The sequence below is a fragment of the Aulostomus chinensis genome, chromosome 7, assembly GCF_037954235.1.
Source record: "Aulostomus chinensis isolate RoL2024-O1b breed Wild chromosome 7, RoL_Achi_v1.0, whole genome shotgun sequence".
Taxonomy (NCBI): Eukaryota; Metazoa; Chordata; class Actinopteri; order Syngnathiformes; family Aulostomidae; genus Aulostomus; species Aulostomus chinensis.
Window position 1 is genome coordinate 23,929,765 of NC_141326.1, and position 21,941 is coordinate 23,951,705.

At 42.9% G+C, this 21,941-nt stretch overlaps 1 protein-coding gene across 2 annotated transcripts in view; it reads left to right on the plus strand.

Annotated features, from left to right (window-relative positions):
* The window catches only part of tmem117 (transmembrane protein 117), a 46,550-nt gene that overhangs the window by 11,750 nt on the left and 12,859 nt on the right, over window positions 1-21,941 (plus strand). For both annotated transcript variants that reach the window (XM_086209462.1, XM_086209463.1), the window contains exons 3-4: window positions 9,304-9,436; window positions 19,544-19,643. In XM_086209462.1, the coding sequence (XP_086065588.1) occupies window positions 9,304-9,436; window positions 19,544-19,643 (233 nt within the window). The remainder of the gene's footprint in view (window positions 1-9,303; window positions 9,437-19,543; window positions 19,644-21,941) is intronic.

Here is a 21,941-nt window from a genome sequence, read left to right on the forward strand (position 1 = left end):
AACAAAAACACACACTCACTCACACACACACACACACACACACACCCACACACACACACACACACACACACACACACACACACACACACACACACACACACACACACACACACACACACACTATGGATCCACTTCACGCAGCAACTCCAACCCTCCTGCTGTCTCTGCAGCACAGCCTCCTGTACCGGTCTTTTTTCAAGGCCATCAACTTCCTCTTGAATTGCTCACTAGCCATGATATAGAGCACTGGGTCCAGGCAGCTGCTGACGCTGCACATGGCCTCAAAAAACTCATAGGACGTGTAGAGAATGGTAGTGTTCGATGGCGTGACCTGGTTACGGAGCCTCATGAACACCAGGGTGATGACCATGACGTGATACGGCACAAAGGAGACCATGAACACCAGTAAAGCCGCTGCAATGAGCCGTAGTGGTTTATAACCCCGCCACTGGGCTCCCCTGTGCCTTCGACCCCTTCGGAGACGCCTCAACTCACGCACTGTCATAATGTAAAAAGCAAGCATGATGCTGAACGGTAGCAGGAAGCCGACTATTGTTCTGATAATGGTGATCACCTTGATGAAGACAAAAGGGCCCTGGATGTGATCCATACACACAGTCACATTTTCTGACCTTTGATAAGCAAAGGTCAAGAACACGTCAGGAATGGAACTCAGGACCAGCACGACCCATGTGCAGATGGAGCACAGCCTGGCTTTACCTACATCCCACCACCGGAGGGAGCTGATAGGATGCACAGTCCCAACGTAGCGGTCAAAACTAATAAGGGTGAGGAAGAGGATGCTGCCGTATATATTGATGTTGAATGAGATCTTCTTGAACTGGCAGAAGATTTGTATATCTCTGAGGTACGGCCTCTGGAGGTTGAAGTAGAGAGTAAAGGGGAGGGTGAGGATCCAGGCTGAGTCACACAGGGCCAGGTTCAGCAGGAACACATTGCTGGTGCTTGAGGTCTTCCTGAAGCAGGTGTAGTTGATGATCGCAGCCACGTTCCCTAGGATCCCCACAGGAAGGGCGAAAGTGAAGAGAACCAGGAGAACGTAGCAATACCACTGGCAGTGTTGAAACTGGCTGCAGAATGCTGTTGACTGATTCAGGAACTCCAGGAACACCTCTGGGATTTAAGGACAGAAAGAAGTCAGATTTGCTCTGGCATGTATTTTTAGTCAAATAGAAATGCATCTGAGTATTGCATTTTTAAAGTGGTACAACAGGTGGATCATAGAAAGCATAGCCCAATCAATATGTTGTTAGGGTGATACTCAAACAATTCTGGTATGATCATGTATTATGACTCATGTGAAAACCTTTAAAGCCAAGGGTTAACCCATTTTACCGATATAATATAAAAATGAGTGTAATTTACCAACATAAAGCTGCACTTCTGTTCAGGAATTCCTGTCAGCTTCATTTTTACTAGTTGTTTTTTTTAATTCAGATAACACAGGGATTTTCATCAGAATGTTTATTGTGAAGACACACTTCATCTTTTCATTCGGGAACAAACACAAGTTACTGTTTTTAACTGCTTTGCATTCACAGCGAACGGTTGATAAACCAGATTAAACAGACTGACGTGATGGCTCGGGACTAAGCTGTAGCACCAACCCCACAGCTAGCTTGATAGAGTAGCAGTTCAGTAGCAAAGACATCAGGTGATTCTTCCCTGACATCAATCGTTAAATGAAGTTATTTTTAAGAATTTTTGCTGACATATCAGAATTTCTTCACTCCCCAATATTGTATCAGACCCAAAAATCTTCATATTTTTGAATCTTCAAATGAATGATTGATGATGCCACAATACAGGAACCTTAATGTCAAATATGGATGGTTGAGGAGAAAACAAGATTTATCAGCTTAAAAAGATTTGTCACTGAATAGTTGACCCTCCATTCTTTCTGGCATTTGATATATTATCCTGTGCAGTGGCAGAGTAAAACAGTCTTTAATAAATCGCATATCGATGGCTCGGTGCTCATTCCACATAAAGGTTGAAGCGACGTGATTAATGTGACATACATGAATGATCTTTTGTGTAAATGTACAACAAAAACCCGAGGTTGCTTTTGGTTTTATCCTGCAAGTCCTGCTCTCGGAGGGAGCGTGTGAGTGAGACGTGGTCACTCGCTGTCTCTCAGGGCACACATATTTACAATAGTTGTCTCCATAATCTCCAAGCGTCACCAGGGTGTTCAGGAAGTGAATGCTAGACTGTCTGCTGCAAACAACGAAACCTAGGGACTGTTGATCTATTGCATGTGGCGCCTTACTGCACAATGGCTGCTTCTGTGTGCTCTTACTCAGAGGGAGTGTATTCATTTTGTCCAGCTGAGCAGATTTAGTACAATTCAGTCGGAGCGCATTTTAACCTAAACCAATGTCAACCTGACAGTGTTGACTTAAGTTTTAATATTCTGCTTCCTGAAGATAGTGTTAAAATTGTGTGACGTTAAGTATGAGTACGATGAATGTCTTTACACTGCACGCTGTTATTAACCTTAAAAAAAATCGCACTGTTCAGTAGACCTTATACTACTTAGAGAAATATGTAATCCATCCATCCATCCATCGTCATCTTCCACTTATTCCTACACATTAAGGGTCGCGGGGGGGCTGGAGCCTATCCCAGCGTCAACGGGCGAGAGTTGGGGTACACCCTGGACAGGTCGCCAGTCCATCGCAGGGCCAACATAGAGAGACGAACAACCATTCACACTCACATTCATACCTACGGTCAATTTAGAGTATCAATCAGCCTAGTCCCCAATTGCATGTTTTTGGACGGTGGGAGGAAGCCGGAGTACCAGAGAGAACCCACGCAGACATGGGGAGAACATGCAAACTACACACAGAAAGATCCCGTGCCTGAGCCGGGACTCGAACCCAGAACCTTCTTGCTGTGAGGCCACAGTGCTAACCACTGCACCACCGTACAGCCCAAATATGTAATCTTTTGTGGGAATAAACTTAATTGCCATTTTTCCAGAACCAGCTAAGAATATACTCTTCTCCCCCGTGTGTGTGCTGAGACCCCCAGAGGCCACCATGAGTGGCGGTGGAACGGTAGATTACCATACCTCGAACAATTGGCGGTGGATTGGGACGTGAACGCACCTCTACCTTGCCTGCTCAGCTTCCAAATACTTTGGTTCCTCTTAAATGTCTCATTCTCTCTTAAAGAAATGGCCATGATTAGTAGTAGCAATCATATAATAGAGTAAGTTTTCAACAAATATTTTGTATTTTGAGGTGTTGCGTTAGGGTTAAGTAGCTGTGCCCTATCAGAAGCGATGTATGTGATTCTAATATTACGATACCTTGTAATTTTATTGTCATGTTTAGAACATATTCCATGTGTTGTGTACGCGTTGTTCAGGCTAAGACTGTTTTGTGGAAACATGTATTTGATGCCTTTTGAATGAGGTACTATGTAACATCCCCGTACACAACCAATCTAAGCTAATTAGCAATCAGCCGGTCTCCGTGGGTCTCAGCTCTCTCCTGCACACACAGGGGAGAGAGTGGGATCCGTCTCATCGTCTAGCTATGGGGAGGATGGCAAATGAGTGGATCCCCTAAAAAGTTGGTGGGTTCTTTTCCAGTGAAGCTTGTCAAGAACAAAAGAGCTAAAACAGGAGATAAAATGAAATCAAGAGGTTGTAGCTTCTCAATTGAAAGTTTAACAAAGCTAATGTAAAATTTCTTGGTCCTCATGATAGATAAGTGCATCATTGCCAATATTTAGATTGAATTGTACTCACCTCCTTTTGTTATGTCCGACCTGTTAATATTGAAGAATCGTATCATAATGACTACAGCCAGCGATCACATCTCAGGTCTCCTTCACTCTTCCTCTGGTAGCAAGTGGTCTGGAGCTGTCGCTGCACTGACTCACCTGTGAGACGTGCGTGCGTGTGTGCGCATCAGCAGAGGGTGAATCACAATTCCCGTGAAACATGTAAAATACATAATTGCTTTCCAAGTGCGCCAGTGCACATGGAAAACCGACGGCCACTGTTAGTTTTTACTGTGTCTTTTGTCTATTTGTCTCCTTATCTGCTGCGTATTCCTTGAGTGGATTATTGCTCGAAATCTAATGATTTATAATCTCAGTACTGAGCGTAGTCTTGTTCGTATATAGACAAGCAGGCCTAAGGAAAACAGTTTGACAGGCTGAGATAAGGAGGATCTGGAGGGAATCAAATGGAACTGAAAAGGCTCTTGACCCTCTGGTTCTTTAACTCTGTCTTCTGTCTTGTGTCCTGCCTTTGACTTGCACCTGCACACATTTTATGAATTCCAACAGTTTAGTCGGAAATGGATGGCATTGTGTCTTTGCAGACACCCTGCTATAGAAAGACCACTGCCTTGGGAGCCTCGTGCCATTATTTTGTATTGAAGATGTCCAAACAGTACACTCTTCCCTGATTTTTTTTCTCTGATCAGTTGAACCTATTTAGGAGTTTTTGTGGGAACAAACCAAAAGCATCTGCTCGCCTACTCTGCTCAATCTGTCATTATTTCTGACAGAGGTAGGCTGTTGAAGCTCTAAAAATGGCTACACCTACATTCTCAGGAGTAATACACAAAACACAAATTCAGATGAAATTAACCAGAACCCAACTTGCACAAAAAAAAAGAAGAAAAAAAAGAAAACGACGCGACACTTCAAGGCAATTTAATACAAATGATGCTAGGGATGGGAATCTTTTGGCTCATCTCACTTTTTTAATTTTTAATGTTGGGGTCCTGATTTGATGAAGAACTAATTTTGACTCAAAACAACTTGTGTCATGAAAGTGATGTCTTCAGCAGAGGAGATAAGTCTCTCTCTTTCCTGCGCTTCTTTTTTTCGCCTCAGTTGGTTTGATGTTGAGTCATTAAATCAAAACCTGCTTGCAACAGCAGTTTTTGAAGATGATTGACAAGAAACACTCTATTGGGGTGCTGCACTGCCCTCGTTGAATTCCACCTCTTTCTGTCTTTCTTTCGACAGCAGATTCTTGACTAACATTTAGGCCATTTATTTTTGGAATTTGTAATTTAATTCAAAATCACCGGAGATAAGAATCAGGATTCTTCTGTGACACAGCATTCTGTGTTAACCTTTATAAGTGAATCCCTCTCTTGACTCCCAGAGAGAGGGAGAGAGGGATTCAGTCACAAGAAGCTCTCCTCAGCAGGGGCTGGGGGCTGTCACTCAGTACTGACTGCCAGGGCTCTGCTGCGTTTTCTGACACCTGCCAGGCAGCGCTCTGCTGTATGTTCTCGTGTCACCACTAGATGGAGACACAGCTCTGTGTGTGATTTTCATTTGGGGATTAAAAAAGATGGGCATGATTTGAAGGCAAAAAAAGGAAATAGTTGCCCTTAAATAAACCTGTCTTTATTAATGTTCAAAAAATGGTGCATGACTTGATGTGCCTGGATGTGCTTCCTGTGCAGGTGCAGAGTAAAAAGTCTCCCTGTCTCTGTGCAGTTGTCGTGTCCATGAGTTGTATCCTGCTGGGATGAGCTCAAGGAATCCCTCCTTATTGAGGTCCTCTGCTGTCAGGTGATACAGTGACTCAAACAGCTTGGCTGAATAGTCTTGAATTACCTCCCAGTTAAATCCTGCCCAAATAGGCTGTGAGACGGCTGCTCGCTAGCGCTGTCTGCTGCTTTAAAAGTCAGATCTGCCGATACACACTGTGCACCTACATCGAAGGCAGGGGTCATTGGAACTGGAAGCAATTAAGTTCACCCATGCAAGTGAATTCAATTATGCAACTGTGATGAGCCCTGAAATACCACAGAGCAAGACGTATGGTCTGGCATCCCACTAGCCAGCGTTGGTTGTGCTAACTTGACAAATGTTGAGATTAAGTATTACATCCAGAGCTTCAAGTTCTCCTCTTTGAGCTTCACTAAAACCAAAGTTTACATGAAGCTAGTTCATTTTGTAAGACACAAAAGGGATTTTAAAACGATACCAACTTATTCATTATAACAGCAGTTTAAGTCAATAAAGATCCTCCTCACCATAGGAATTGTAACAGCTTTGTTTTTATGTGGGTATCAGAAAAAAACTATAAAGTGAGGAGGCTGAGATTGAACAGCATGTAAAACTATTGTACAGTAAACCAGCCAAGCAGTAATGGAAAAATAAATGGAGCATTCTGCTTCTCTGTCTTTGTGGTTCCGTGTGTGCGTGTGCGTGTGTGTGTGCGCGCGCGAGCACATAGAAACACAATGAGCTCTCTGAGGAGCTGTAACTCAAAGGGACACTGAGCTTGAGGAGAAAGAAAAAAACAAAACAAAGAGCTGTTCCTGGGAAGATGGCCGCTTCTGGCACCAGATCACAGCTTGCAGAGTCAATGCGGAGGGAGAGCCTGGAACAGAATGTGTGAGCAATATATAAAGTAGAGGAAATGCAGGTGAAGAGCCAAAGCTTAGTGGAGGATCTCTTCAATATACTGTAGATATCGTAAACCTGAAGCACTTGACTGGGGTTCAGCCTGGAACTGCTCACGCTGGATTGGTTAATTGTGATATTTGTGCCCACATTACCAGCCTTGCCAACATAATGTTACAGTTCCACAAACAAGTCTTCATTGGCATTGTACATGTTTCATCTTTTATATTTAAGCCATCCTCTACAGCTTTAATGTGTGTGTGTGTGTGTGTGTGTGTGTGTGTGTGTGTGTGTGTGCGCGTGTGTGTGCGCGTGCGTGCGTGCGTGCGTGCGTGCGTGCGTGTGTGGGACTCAGGTCAGGAACACCAACAGGAGTATCAACCTTGTCAGGGGCAGCCATTTTGAGCATTTCTACCAGTGACTTTTTCTCCCTCGCGTGTCTGATTAGCTCTCCACCAGTGAAGCACATAAGTATCCGATGAAGCGAGATTGCCACTCATATAGACTTTCACTTTCATTAGCTTGTAGAGGGGAGCCGTGGTTTCTCCCAGGAGTAACATCAAGGCATTGCACTGGTGCTGCACAACCCACTGTCTCTCACTTTGGAAAGTGAGCATGGGTGTTAGACAGGAGATATAAATCAAAGTTAAGTTAAATCAAACATGAGTGTTTGTTTGAACAAACTGCCAAGAATTGATTGACATGTGGCTTCAAGGCTGTTTTTCCTCTGCCAGATAGCAAAATTTTGACTGTTACCTGATAGCATCAATCAGTTCAGATTCCTAGCATGCTACCGTCCTACTGGGCTGCCTTACAGATGTTTTGGTTCAGCCCTGCTCAAAAAAGTCAAGCAGTAAAGTGAGGTTACTGTTATCACAGCAGTACCTGTACTAAGAAGCACAAACACCCAAAGCAGACTACAGCTAACATGCAGCAGCAGAGAGCATTTTTGAGTACAAATATATCAGCACAGCTCAAACCTCACACAGGAAGCAGTGATTTGGAGACTCTGGGCAAAATGCAGACATAGATAATGATATCTAAAATAGTTAACTGACCACAGCTGATGTGGACACTGACTTTTTGTTGCTGTTTTATTTTTTGCCAATATTTTGTTCATCTTTATTTCAATTTTTATGCCATCCATCCACCCACTCATCCATCCAGTCATGGGGGGGGCTGGAGCCTCTCCCATCAGCTTTCAGGCGATAGCCGGGGTTCACCCTGGACAGGTCGCCAGTCCATCGCAGGACTGGCACATGTAGACAGACAACCATTCACACTCACAGCCACACCTACAGTCAATTTAGAGTATCAATCAGCCTCGTCCCCTCTTGGTGTCTTTGGACTGTGGGAGGAAGCTGGAGTACCAGAGAGAACCCACACAGGAACAGGGAGAACATGGAGACTCCACACAGAAAGATCCCGTGCTCCAGCTGGGGCTTGAACCTGGAACCTTCTTGCTGTGAGGTGACAGTGCTGACCACTGCACCACCGTGCCGCCACTTTTAATGCCATGGTAACAAAAAGAAAACCCATCATGAGAACTAAACCAACTATTTGATGTCTTTTCACATCAACACATAAACTTTGGCCACTGACATTTATGGAAGGCAACTTATTTGCTGATTATATTCAACTGGAATGTATTGACAGATACCAATACAAGGCTGATAAACATGTGAGTCCCTTAATATTTGTAATTGTAGGAATGCAAATCTTAGAATACTACCGTGATGGCATCGTTGCGATGATATCTGGGACATCAACTTGGAATTCTAGCATAAGAACACAGAAACTTGCACTGGGAGCTGGAGGCAAGGAAGACATTTACAAGGAAAAGAGTTTGCATGATACAAAAGGATCTTGTATTCTGGGAGGTTGAACTTCTACGGGAATAACAATCAGGCTACATTAGTCATGCATCAGTTTGGGCTGTTCTTTAAAATGTCTCTAGTAAGTGATTCAGCTTTCTGAAAGAACAAATCTAACCCTTTAGAATTTTTTTATCGGATTTAAATGTGTGTATAAAATCATAATTGACCCAGGTCTGCTGGATGGTAATCGACACCTGCAATGTCGGGGATAGATCAAGGACTCTACCAGCTGCTGTGCAATTACATTATGCATACCTAATTGCATCACACATGTTATTTTTCAGATCTCACACTAATTTACTCTTATTAATTCTTTTTCATCTCCCGCTGACCGCAGAATCCCCAGAATTATTGCTATCATTTGTCATCTGGAGCAGCTAAATAAACAACGTTCTGCCATTATATTTTTAGAAAGCCACAAGAAAGTCACGAGTTTAATGCACCAACTCTTTCCAGTGTACAACAGTCTTATCAGAACCTGTTGTTTTCAAGAGTTCTACTCAGCACCACCACTAGAGGACAAGCTTGTGTGATTATGTATTCTAGGCAGAAGGTTGCGTATCTGAATCAATCTCATGCTCTGCCAGAGAGATATTTCTCCATAATTTGATTCTGAGCCAGGACTGTATAAAAGAAAACGCCACAGGTCACAAATGTTTGAATAATTTTCTCTAATCAAGCAGAACTCACATCATGAGACACAAGTGAGCATCAAATCCTGACAGTCTGATGTCCGCCCGATGCATGAAATGAAGCACGTTTTGCGTTAAGGTTGATGATGATGTAGTGACTACAGAAATTTCCCCAATTACGCTGATGTTGGGATGTGACACCTCAAAGTGGTCTTTTATCTTAATTTTAGAGCCTAAAGGGCACATGTCTGATGGAGTAGGACATTATTGATCTCTGTGACGAATTTATTTACTTTCATCTCTGCTTCCTGGCCATACATGTTGACATGCTGTTTGAACCTTCACTGACGGTACTGTCCTTGTCATGCTCCCTTTAGGTCGATACCTGCGCCTGAAAATGTTCCGTGAAGATCATGGCTCCTGGATGACTATGTTCTTCAGCACCATCCTCTTCCTCTTCATCGTCTCACACATCTACAATCTCTTCCTGCTGATGGCTGGGAGCATGGAGTAAGCCATTCAATATCTTTCTCTTGCCACTTTCCCCTCTTTCCCTGCCTCCATTTGTCAGAGCCACTGTACGCTCCCCTTTGGCTGCTGTGATTGATCTAAATGTCTTGCCTGAACAGAGACTCGATACCAGTCTGATTAATCAGCCCGGACTTTAAATAAAAGGTAGGGCAGGCAGGGGGGATGGTGGTTAATCCTGAAAGATCACCTTCCGCAGCCACACTTACTCTTCCTTGGTCTTGCCTTTATTTTTTTGTCCAAAATTCAGTTTGTGACTGAGTTTTTACTCCTGCAGCTCGGCTTTACCTGCTAAGGCACCAGTGCACACAGCAGACCTTGACACCCACACATCAAGCCGGTGACAGGAATCCGTTTATGCATTTGCAATGTGTCTGTCTAGAGGAAGGAAAACATGCCCTTGAAGGCAGCCGGCCAGGCACGAGGTCGCAGCCAGGTGATTTACCAGTTTGTGTGTTTGGGTTGTAAAAAAACAAAAACAGCGAGGCAGGTGTCTATTCAGGTCCAAGCTGTCAAGAGGAAAGCCAGGGCCGTCATAGGATCTGTCCATATAATGTTGCTTCTCCATATCAACAACAAGCATCAACTCTCCGTGAGGTACAGGCAGATGAAGGCTATTAGCTAGCAGGCAAGGTGTTTGTCTATGACCAGAGGGATGAGTTTGTATAATCAGTCCATCTGTCACTCCGGCCGGTGCGGTGACACCGGCATCCATCTTGTTCTTGCTCTCTAGTTGGCTGAGAAAAGGAAACGAATGGCTGAGCAGAGGGGCAGGTCCACTGAGACGAGGAATGGTGCTTGCTCAGGGAAAAGTTACATTTACAGTCGCAAATCTGTCACAAAGAGGGTTCATCTCCTCCCAGATGCAGAAAAAAGGGTCGCTTTTAAGACTGTCGTGGGATTTAAAATGTCAGGAATGTTTCACCAGAATTACAGTTTTTTGATTGACGTAACATTTTTATATTGTAGCTGCATCAGTTGTCCAGATATACAAACTACAAACCAAAACAGCCCCTTAAATGATTAAACTGGCTGACAACAGTTCAACTCATCCATAAATTGCCCTGGATGAGTGTTTGACACTGCAGAGCTCTGCTTTCAAAGACAGGTGGTGCTGTTGTAAAGCCAGTGAACCCGGCGCTGACAAGACACCTGGTGGCTTTCGGTACACCCCCCAATCCTGTACCTCTTTGCCACTTTTTTTTTTCTGCCCCTGCTCCAGCAGTGTGTCCGTTGAGGACCTGGGCCCTGCCAAAAACCATTAGTGTTCACATCTCTGTAAGAGCAAGGTTCACACTCGGTAGCTGGAATGCAGCTGAGAGATTGAAAAGGTGATGGAGGCTGGGAGGGGGAGCGAGTGGGAGTGCTTCAGCCCTGCCGATGCAGTGAAACTTAAGTCTTTTGATCTATGTCCAAGCCCTATTTGCATCGTCCACCCAGTCCTCCAACCACTCCCTTATCCCGCAGCGAAGCTGTTTTAGTTTTCTCTGTGCCAGCACAAAGAAAAAGTACAATGCCTTTGTGGCTGCAGCTGCCCCTTTGTACGAATGAACACTGTTTTGTCTTTTCATGTGTGCTAAAGAAACAAGCCACTGTGATGTATTGTTACTTCAAGTGCTTCTAAAAAGGTATGTGTTTTGGCATGAGATCGCTGGCTTTGACATCTAGCCATGATGGTGCACTGCAGGGGATGCTCTTCTGGTGGTTAGACAGGGCAACCCACACACACACACACACACACCGCATATTGTTCATGTCTCACACCTCACTCAAGGTAGCTGTTGGAGCATTTATGTGGCAGAGAGTGTGAGTGTGTGATGCAGGAGGGGTTTAGCGTCTGTCTCCCTGCTGTCTCCCTGACCTGATGCTTCATGCTGCCTGTGCCCTTCATCATTAATATGCTTTCATTTTCTCTGACCTAACAGTTGGTCTGGAGCTGGGTTTAATTAAAACCACATTCACAAGAAAAGGAGATAAAATGCACCACGAGGACATAAAACAATCATTGAAAGCATTTATTCATGATTTGTGAAATGCATTCATCAAAGCCATTATTGCTCTGTTCTGAGATTTCCAAGCTCTGTAATCTTGCTCATGTCCGCAATGTGTTAACCAGTGTTATTAGCAGCCACTTGTGGGTCATCAGCTATCAACCTGTTACCTGGCTTATGTCATATCAGGGGAAAAAAAGCCATTTCATCCTGGCTCCCTGGGAGCTGTAATCCACATCTGGGCTATTTGCATTTTAATGTAACTGTCAGATTGGGGGGGCTGTTTGTGTGAAACCAGTGGCGTGTTACCGCCCAGGGAGTTTAACGGGCTTCATGAATGTACTGTTACGCCACACAGTCATTGCACCATCTTACAGTGCCATTACCAGCCAAAATCAGCCCCTAATTAGGTGGTGTTATTTAATTAAGACGGCCCAATGCGCGGCATACACATTAATCATGACTAATTTAGAGGAAGGGGGTGGGAAAATAGGAGATTGAGGAGGGACGGAAGGAGGGGAGTATGTGTGGATCTAATGGGAAGTTGTTGTGGAATGCGTACATTAAAGCTATTAAATGACATATACTTCTTCTGAACATGAAATGATGAGAGGATGTTTGGATGGAAGGGAGCCTGAGCAGTGAGAACATGCAGCAGAGGATGACGTGAGCTGCAGCTGGTATTTATCTATGGTGAGGAGGAAGAGGAAGAGGGAGGGAGGGAGGGAGGGAGGGAGGGAGGGAGGGATGTGGGATTTGACGAGAGCGACACCCTGCACGGGATTAGAACCCATCATATGAGGGTATTTGCCTTTGTTTACCATGATCCTTTGTGCTGCATGCATGCTCGTCCTCCTCGTCTGTCTGTTTGCTTGTCTGTCTCTAAGCTGGAGTAATACCATAGACAAACGGATTTAAAGGGCTGAATAAATAGTGTGTTACGGTATGTAGATGCCTCCTGTTGCATGGAATCACACATGGGTTCTATGATCTGTCATTTCTTAGATCCAAATTGTTTATTTTCCACTGACAGAGCTCCCTTACAGATATAAGACTGATGGCTTCTGCCACAAATATGGAAGGGGGATCATGTGCTTAACATAAAGTTACAGTCTCTTTCTCAAACTGCCCCTGACACAGTCTCTCTGTTTAAGAGCACAAATTGCAAGTTTCACCGCAATGTGATCCAATGATTATTCTTTTGCCAAACAATTTCTCAGAAAAAAACATGTTTTTGCCTTTAAAATACTGGGGTGACGTAAGTAAGTAAAATGGATAATTCCACACATTGCTTGTGTGTGTCCTTGTCAAAGATGCACCATATTATTATTTGGGTTACAAAACGCAATGTCATTTAATCTAACAGCATATGATATGTTGTCATATATTAATATCTGGAATATATACAAAGCTGCTCATAAAATAAGATTGACATTCGGTACACTTTTTCAGACGTTAATGACTTTGTATTTAGGATCATATACCCTCCTCTAGTCTAGATGTGTTTGACTGTAATGTTGTACATTTGGGAGTGTTTCAAACACCAACCAGCTTCAGAGCATCAGAGCTAAAAATGAGATATTTACAAGGAAGAATACCACCAGAGATGCTTGGGAAGAAGTTTTATTTCCCTTCATGATCACAACAAGTTTCACAATTCCTGTTTCTACTGGAGAGAGTGATGTTTGTCCCCGAGCTTTTTGCATTTATGATCCCTACCTGAAAGAGAGAGGCTTCGCTCAGCTGGGAGTGTGACTTCTGTTAGTACGTTCGCTTTAACACTTCAGCATGTTCAAAGTGCAGACCTTGCCAGAGGACTCCGAGGACAGTGTGGAAAAAAAGGATCATTCAATTATTGTAAATGATGTATAAATCGGACTTGGTGATATGAATTATGAACAATACAACAATTGTAAACTTTTATGACTAGTATGTGTGTGTGTGTGTGTGTGTGTGTGTGTGTGTGTGTGTGTGTGTGTGTGTTTTATAGTCGGTAATTTAATTCTTCAAAAAGGGAAAATCAGCACACACACACACACACACACATATCACTTAAGATGACTGCTTTTTTTGTCTCTGTGTAAAATGTTATATTGATATATGAATAGTAGTTAATGAATGCAACCACTGCGGAAAACATTCCTTGAATTAGCTGAAATGAGCAAGATAAACTTTCTAAATGGTTGTATTGCTGGTTTCAATATTTTCAGTTTCTGCCCCAGTCTGTCAGGACTTAATATCATTATGAGTTATAACAAAGCATTAGTTCATCCTCACCCCAAAACATCTGCTTTTATACCTTCAGTGGTTGCTGTAAGAGAAATTTTCTGATGCGACAAAAGTTCAATGAACTCTGACGTTCTGAATCATTTTCTGTAGCTCTAAACAAAATTTTTAGAAGGTGCTACTGCATTCCTAGGTAGTATTGCCTTATTAAAGCAATGGTATGAACATAACGGTAGGTTTTATTAACTGGATATGTAAACCTTTCCCATTTTTAAATCGCAAATGCCTTTGATTTCATATAAATTGTTCTATATTTGTGTTCCTCACGCTGCCTCTCTCATACGTTCACACACCCACATCTATTTTTTGAGTATATCTCCTGCTGTCTTTCACACTCCTACACATGCACATTATGTTGGTGTTTCAAAAAATGACTCATTACATATTTAACAAGTGATCTGTTAGCGTTCAGCTCTCCCTCCCTAGTAATTTTCCCTTGTCTCAGAATACCTCTAAAAGCAAAACAAAACAGTGTTCAATTAGAAGCAGTAAGGTCAGTCATTTCCTCTCTGATTATATTATCCGGCTGTTTTCTGGGACGGAGAGGAGGGACGTCAGTGGTGCAGTAAGGTCCTCGTCATACGTCACTGTCACGTACGGAGAAACAGCAGCAGTTGCAAACAATGAACATCATAACCTTGACGGCTGCTTGTGTCCGCAGGGAATGTGTGCATATACATATCCAGTATATTGTGACTGTATGTGGGAGGTGGAGAGGGATATTTGCAGCAGGACGTGTGCGTGTGTGTAGCTGTGTTTGTGTGTAATACCACACAGCTACACTACATGCAGGCTTTGCCTCCTTATGCTTTGCAATAGCTGTTCATTTCTGGTAATGTTTCAAGGATATTTTCACATAATATTCTGCATTATATTACCAATCTTTCAAAAACGCCACCTCATAGAGGATGTCCTGACATTCCTGTGATGTACCACACACGAGCCCTTGTCCCTCTAGATCGGTGTGGTTCTGGAGGCCGTGCCGTTCAAGGTTTTTTTTTTTTTTTTTTCAACTTTGGTTCGGATGGAGGATGTTGCACAATCCGCTCCAGCAGTCACATGCCTAGCAGAGCTGTCAGGTGTGCAAACAACATAGCTCAGCCGTCCGTACGCAGATTAGATATTTGAAACCAAATCCAAAACTAAATTCATGCGTTTCATTGGGTCACACGCAGGGTATGTGATAACAGTATATGTATATGGGGGAATGTCTTCATCAAACACTGACAAAAAAATTCTTGGTGAAAATGCTCGTAATGGTTCAGAATAAGATTTGCAAACAGGCACAGGCTCCGTTCCCCGTTAGTGGGAAAGGCCTTACAGTGAAGCACCTTTTTTTTTTTTTTTTTTTTTAAACTGTCAAAACAGTTTTAGGCATTTAAAACAACTCGATATGCTTCTACGCAGGCATGTTTTCAGCTTCTCTGCACTGAACTAATCTGTTATTCCTGTGACGGAGTTAGCTCAACAGTTGAGGTTCCTCTTGACTGCCCGGACTGCTGCTGGATTTACTATCGCCCTCTTAATTTTCTGTGTTGGAGCATGAGAGCAACTCTAAAAATGAATCCTTTGCATCCCTGTCAGATTTTCATTTTCGCATGCAGACAACCATCACTCATTTTCTTGACTGACGGACTGACATATGCGTAGCCGGATATGAGGACTAAGCTGTGAACCTGACAGATAGTAATCTAAAAACAGGATGCGTGCGTGTACCCTTGCGCCAGGGCCTCCAGTGAGTGTACTGCTAGGGTGGTAGTTTGGATGTTAAGGCTCTCCATATTGAAGCATACACACAGATCTTGTTTTCTAATGGAAAGCTAATGGGGGGAATGAAGGGCCTGATACAGTGGTGTCAGGGATATTGCCCGATGGTATTCACGCCCACTCCTGAGCCAGAAGATGATAAGAACTAAAGGACTCAATCTCGAGCCAGTTTAATACAATACGTGGGCTGATTCTTCGCTTAGTGATGAATTGAGATTGAGGTGTTAAGTTGCCTTGGGAGATGGTTTCACGATAGTGAAGAGAGTGTGTATTGACAGCTTTATGCTCCCTGGTAACTACTGCTGCTGAGTGTTGTATACTGTAAATATGACATCAGGTACTGTAGTGCACAAGGAACACGACAGGTAATGCATTTCAATGTGGAGCCAGCCAAGGTCGCAATTTAATGTTCTGAATGAGTCCTGCCTTAACAGGGCAGAGGAGGTCACGGCAGAAGCCCCCGTTACTTCATCACTGGTGGTCTGACAGATAAAACAAGTTTATACAGCCAGTTTGATGGCATATACGTCCAAGTGGACAGTAAAAAAATTCATAGAAATCAGGGTGTTTGATGACTCAGAGTGGTGAAAGCTCTCTCAGCATGTGGTTTTATAGCTTTAATTCTAAGTGCTCCCTTGGGGCTTTGAAATCCTGGAGTTGCGCCTTTGACAAAAACTAAAATGAAATCATAAAACGCTTCTTTTTAATTGATAAATATGTTGAAGTCAAGAGACTGCTTTTTTAATAGCAAAGTATGACACTGTGAAAGTGTTTTGGGGACTGTTTTGCAGTGTGGTGCGCTGTTAATGAAATTAGAAATTCAAAACGGGGGGGGGGTGGCTTTTACTGGTTTCGATTTACATAAGGCATCTGAACAGGGCCCTCTCATTAATATGTTTCTTTCATAGTATTCTAGTATGGTTTGATGTAATTACTTTTTGTCAGTACAAATAACATCATTGGCCTGACACATCTCGTCCTTGAGGAAGGCGCCGAACTCGAGCTGAAGGTAATTTGTCGTCACCGATTAAAACCTGGATATTTTTCAATTATTCCTTCGATCGTGAAGTCTGACAAAATACATGAAGTGGTTTTAAAAAAAAAAAAAAATTGCCTACCGCTTTAATTTCGTGATTACCAAGAAGCATTTTTTTCTTCATTGTTTTACACAAGGTGATTTAGTGGTAATAAAAGGTTGTTGTTGTTGTTTTTTTTTGTGAAACACTTTCTCTCACTAAAATTGGAGAAAAAAAAAAACCCTCAATATAAATGCATGTAGATGTGCAATTCTGCTTTTAATTTGCTCTACGTTTATTTGACCGTGACGCTGTTACGCAATAGTTTTCATAGTGTGATCGATGACGACTCTTTAGAACACATCCTACTCTTCTTCACTGGTAAAAACACCGCTTCAGTAACAATATCTCAGTGCTTGCAGCGATTCAATTTGATAGCATCATTTTTTTCCTGCATAATGCAGAACACATTCAAGGAAAAAGCGTGGTACATAATAATTCATAATGGAGTTCTATTATGATATTTGTTACATTCCCCTTGAAAAACTAGATGGCACATCTGAAGAGACTTCTCCTAACTAATAAATGTATTTGCACTTCTGTTATATGTTTGTCACTGTCAGCACAGGTTTGCTGGGTGTAGTAACTGTGACGTGAGGATGATGAGCGATAGCTTGCAATTACAATTGAACAGACAAGAAAGCTATCATCAAAGTCCCAGGCTTCATCAAGATGAAATCAGATGGGAGAGATATTCTAGTCACACTGTTTAACAGACACATAAACGGCTTCAGCCCAAAGAGAAGCAAAGAAAAATGATCTTGCAGATGAACACTTCATTGTAATAATTAAAATGTCTTTTAGCGTTTAATGTCAAACAGGGGCAACGTCCAAACTCATGACTTTATAACTCTGTGCCCTCTATAGCGCAAAATTTTAATTTCCTCCATGCAAGGGAACAAGACTTTGAAAGCTATTGAAATGCCCTTGAATATTATGACGGAACAAGTGTGGTAAACCTGATAACGTTCCACAGAGGGTCAAAGCTGGCTGAGCCGCCACTGCTGGCACTGACACTGCCACTGGCTCTGCGATTAAGCCACGGGAGCCATTTTGGGGCTGATTATTCATGGTGCTACTGTACTGATGTTCCACTACACTGAATTCTCTCATTAGGCCAACCGGCTCTAAAGGCCATTAAATTTTCAGTCAGCATGAATAAGTCAGAGAGTTCTTCCTCTGATCATGCAGTGCCCAAACTCATCATAGGTGCTCTGCAACACAGAGCAGGGGTTGCTCAATTAAATATGTGAAAAGGCCAGGGGTTGGTGGCAGGGTAGGTTTGTTTTTTTAGATTTAAAGCCTAGCATGTGGTGCCAGACAGCATTTCCAGAAGTATCGATTAGAATTTTGCTGTGAGTAAATGACTCCCAATGGGATCTCCTTGGTAACTGGAGCAGCGGCGAGCCACAGAATGTCTACCTGACTTAATGCAGATATAAATCGCCATTCCAATCAAGGCTGTTTTATTTGCGGACTGAAGCAAGGCCATACGTCACTTGCGGTACTTCACGTTGCCATCAATAAAATCCCGTCACATCCGTTGAATGCACGCTCCATTGATGACATATGATTTAGAATGTTTCCTCCCAGCGAGGGTATTTCTCAATTCTGTAAACAGGTGGCGTTTTGGGTCACCACTGGTTGCCCCAGTTAATCATGGTAGCTGTATATCACCAATGAGCATTTATTATGCCTTTTAGTCATGGGCTCATACATAATGTGACAGGGCACGAGCAATTAGCATTCATTAAAAATGAATACCTACTAAAGCCGCTATGTTAACTAATAGCTTAAAAGGATCATCCCCCTCTGCTTTTTATTTTGACTTGTCTGACAACCGCTCATTTACACTGTGAGCAAGTGGAACTCGTAATGCAATCAGCTCAAAGATGACATGAAAATGAACCATCATGGGGAGACATATATGAAGGAAATGAACTACACACAAGCAAGGTTGCAAGCGAAATTTTCCGAAGCCCTCTGTGCAATAGAAAATATTGTTATTGCTGTTTGCTGGCGGCCAGAAAATGACCGGGGAAAACAAAGACGAATGGAGCCATTGACTTCAAATACAACCCCTTGAAAGCACAGCCAGAGTCCTATCCATCGCCATGTATTATATTCATGAGTGTGACCTGTGGGGGGTGACACCACGCAGGAGGGGGAGGTGATAGGCGCCCACCTGCTCCACTCAGCCTCTAAGACACTGGCTGCCAGGAGATCAAACAGTCTTCCCCACTCCCCTCTGTTCTCCTTTCTCAACGGCACAAGTCTCATATAGGAGGAGGCTGACCCACTTCCCCCCCCCTTCCTGCGCTATTACCTGGAGAAAATGGAGTGATGTAGTGTGCGAGTGTGTTGGGTGGGTTGGTGAGTTTGTGCAGCTGAATAAAAGCTTCTCATCTTCAGTTGCAGTGCAGAGATGAAGGAGCAACTGGGACTCCAAAGAAAGCGTGTCATTTCTCATCAGATACTGTTGCATATGAGATTGTTTCTCTAATGGGGTGTCTTGGCCTCGTCGATGTTGTACTCACTCAGATCCAGAGTGTTCGCTGGAGGGATCTCATTGGGATGGCAGTGTTGGTTTGAAATCAACTAGACACGAGACAAATTTGCCAAACAAATGGATCATTTGCCAAACACTGCAGGACCAAATGAAAGCGTTGATACAGCATGAATTCCATTGTGCTGGCATAAATTGTTGACAATCCTCAGGGCTTTATGGAAGGTAGAGCCATCGCTCATTGTTTTCACAGGATTAGATTGATATTGATTGGCTCTGACAGCTAGCATCATGATACTTAGCAGCAGTGACCACTTTTCTCTCTCACCCTCTGCTAACTCTCCCTCTGTTGTCTCTTTTTGTCTTGCGTTCTTCCTCGTCCTCCTGCCTTTACCACCATCCGAACATATGCTATATTATCTATTAATATATCACCTTCATTTTTGGCCCTATTGGTTTCCAGACCTCACATGGTGACAGAGTACATGGGCATCAGAAATGAGAGCTTCATGAAGATTGCTGCCGTGGGGACGTGGATGGGAGACTTTGTCACTGCTTGGATGGTGAGATACATTTTATTCTTCACGTTAGAAGATTTTGTTTTTTTTAGATATCAAGCTTACATTTACAAGAGAAAGGGGTCGACATTTACATCCCTGAAGTCGTTGTGTAATAAAAAAGGTGGAATCACGCAGACACGCAATGATTTTGCTCCAGAGTATCGTCAATCATTTCATTGATGGATGATATTCCTGAAGGTGATTTCTCACAATTGATTGTCCTGTGATTTTTTTTTTCAGCAAAAATCATTTCCATGTTGTCAACACTGAAGCCTCAAGTGACAGAACTCCCGCAGCCTCATTTTAGATCCATACCACTGAAGAGCCTACAATTTCAGACACCACAGTCGACTAACATACAAAATGTGAGCTGAATGGTTTTAGAAATAAGGGGTTCTGTTCCAGAAAAAAAAAGAGATTTATTTTTGACTCAAAACGTTTAATCACAAACAAGATTGTGCATTTTTTCCATTACCATGACTTGGAAGATCTTAGTGCCAATAAAGGTTGTCCAGTTGCTCCAGGCACTGTGGAATTTAATGTGTGCTCTGACTTCTTGTGTCCCCCGACACACCGGCTCCCCCTGGAACTCCTGTTGTTGTACTAATTAAGGACTAGGGAAGGGTCACTGCAAATCAATATGAAGTTGTTCTGAGGGATCACTCTTATCCTTTGATGAAACCGTTCTATCCTGATGTGAGCGCTCTTCTCCTCTCTTGTGATGGAAGGTCCTGTTCCTTTCAAAAACAAGAGTTGCGTTCCTTCTGACAAAATCTACTTTTCCACCACTTCGTTTTCTAGGCAAAGAATTTAACCATCATGTGGCCATCTCAGAAAAGCCTGTAGTTGTCTGATGGGATGATGTGAACGCAGCATTAGTTTGATTAAAATTCAACCAAGTCTGACCATGGCGAGCTAACTGAGTGGCTGAAGTTCTTTCAAGGCCTCTACCAGATGATAAAGATTTAAAGACAGCATTGAGGCATCCATTATTTTCTTTTCTTGGGTGTGTTAAACATCACAGCCTTGCATGGCCACACTTTTAGCAATGTTTTTATCTAACGTGTTTTATTAGGGATGGTAAAATCCTATTTATGACCATATAAAACGAAGAGATGGTGTTGCACTCATCTCAATTCTCGGTCAGGTGTATCTTTGCTCGTAGTTACAGCCCTCTGCCCATCCAGCTCACTCTGCTAACAAATCCTTAGAGTGATGATCCGATCTAAGGACAGTGAGAGCAAAATAGGAATGTACAGAGTATATCAAAGGAGAAACCTTCCTCTGTTAATTTGTCAACATAAAGAGAGGAGGAGTGCTCCAGCGGGAGTGGACTACCTGTGGTGGGAGGAGTGGGGCTCTGACACAGGGGTGCACACCGCTAAGACAACTTGACAAGCTCCCTCACCGGTCACATTAGTATTCTACAGTACATACTGCAGAGAAGGGGGGGGTTGGAGAGGAGGAGGAGAGGAGGGGGAGTAGCGAGGTAAGGGGAAACAAACAGAGGTGAAGGGGAAATGTAGAAGTCTGGTTGGAAGTGAGACGCCGGGATGCAGAGAGTGAGAAGGTGAATTAGGAAGGCAGAGATGTGTGTGCAGGAAACAGACCGTTGGGCCATGGCAAAGTGCTGATTCTAGACATTTGCTCTCAAGGTTTTTTTTTTTATATTCAATTAATTCAACAAGGCTCTTTAAAGATGACCTCTGTGTCTCCTCTGCATAACAGAATTAATGTGCATCTTCACTGGATGAGTGGACAGGAATTGTCTGTTTTGTGCAGTGCTGCGATGCCAGAAACATCTCTCTGTCTGCCTGATGCAAACCCTTCTCACAACTTATGCTACAGAATCTGCAGTAAAGCGCTTTATTGATTAATTGACCTTGAGTCTGCAACAGCTCCACACAAAGAATACTGTGAGATTCTATACTCAAGTGCGAAGTGCAGTCTGGTAAAACTCAGCACAGGTGCTGGTTAAATTCTTTAAATGAGTTTGGCAATGTGAAAACATAACATAACCAACTGATGAAGGCAGTGGGAATACAGGTACAACGGCACGATTAGTAATGAAGCAAGGACGTATTTATTGACAGTGATCAGACATGAGATAATATCATAAAAATCGGATGTGTTGTTGTGTTTTTCCTTTTTTTCTTTATTTTTTTAGAACATCTCACCAAAGGACTACTGTTAAAGCACTGGCACATTTACAGAAACGATCAGTGTGTGTTGTCTTCATAAAAAAATGAAGTGAAACGCTTGCTTTTATTTAAGCACAGTTGAAATTGTATTCATTATCCA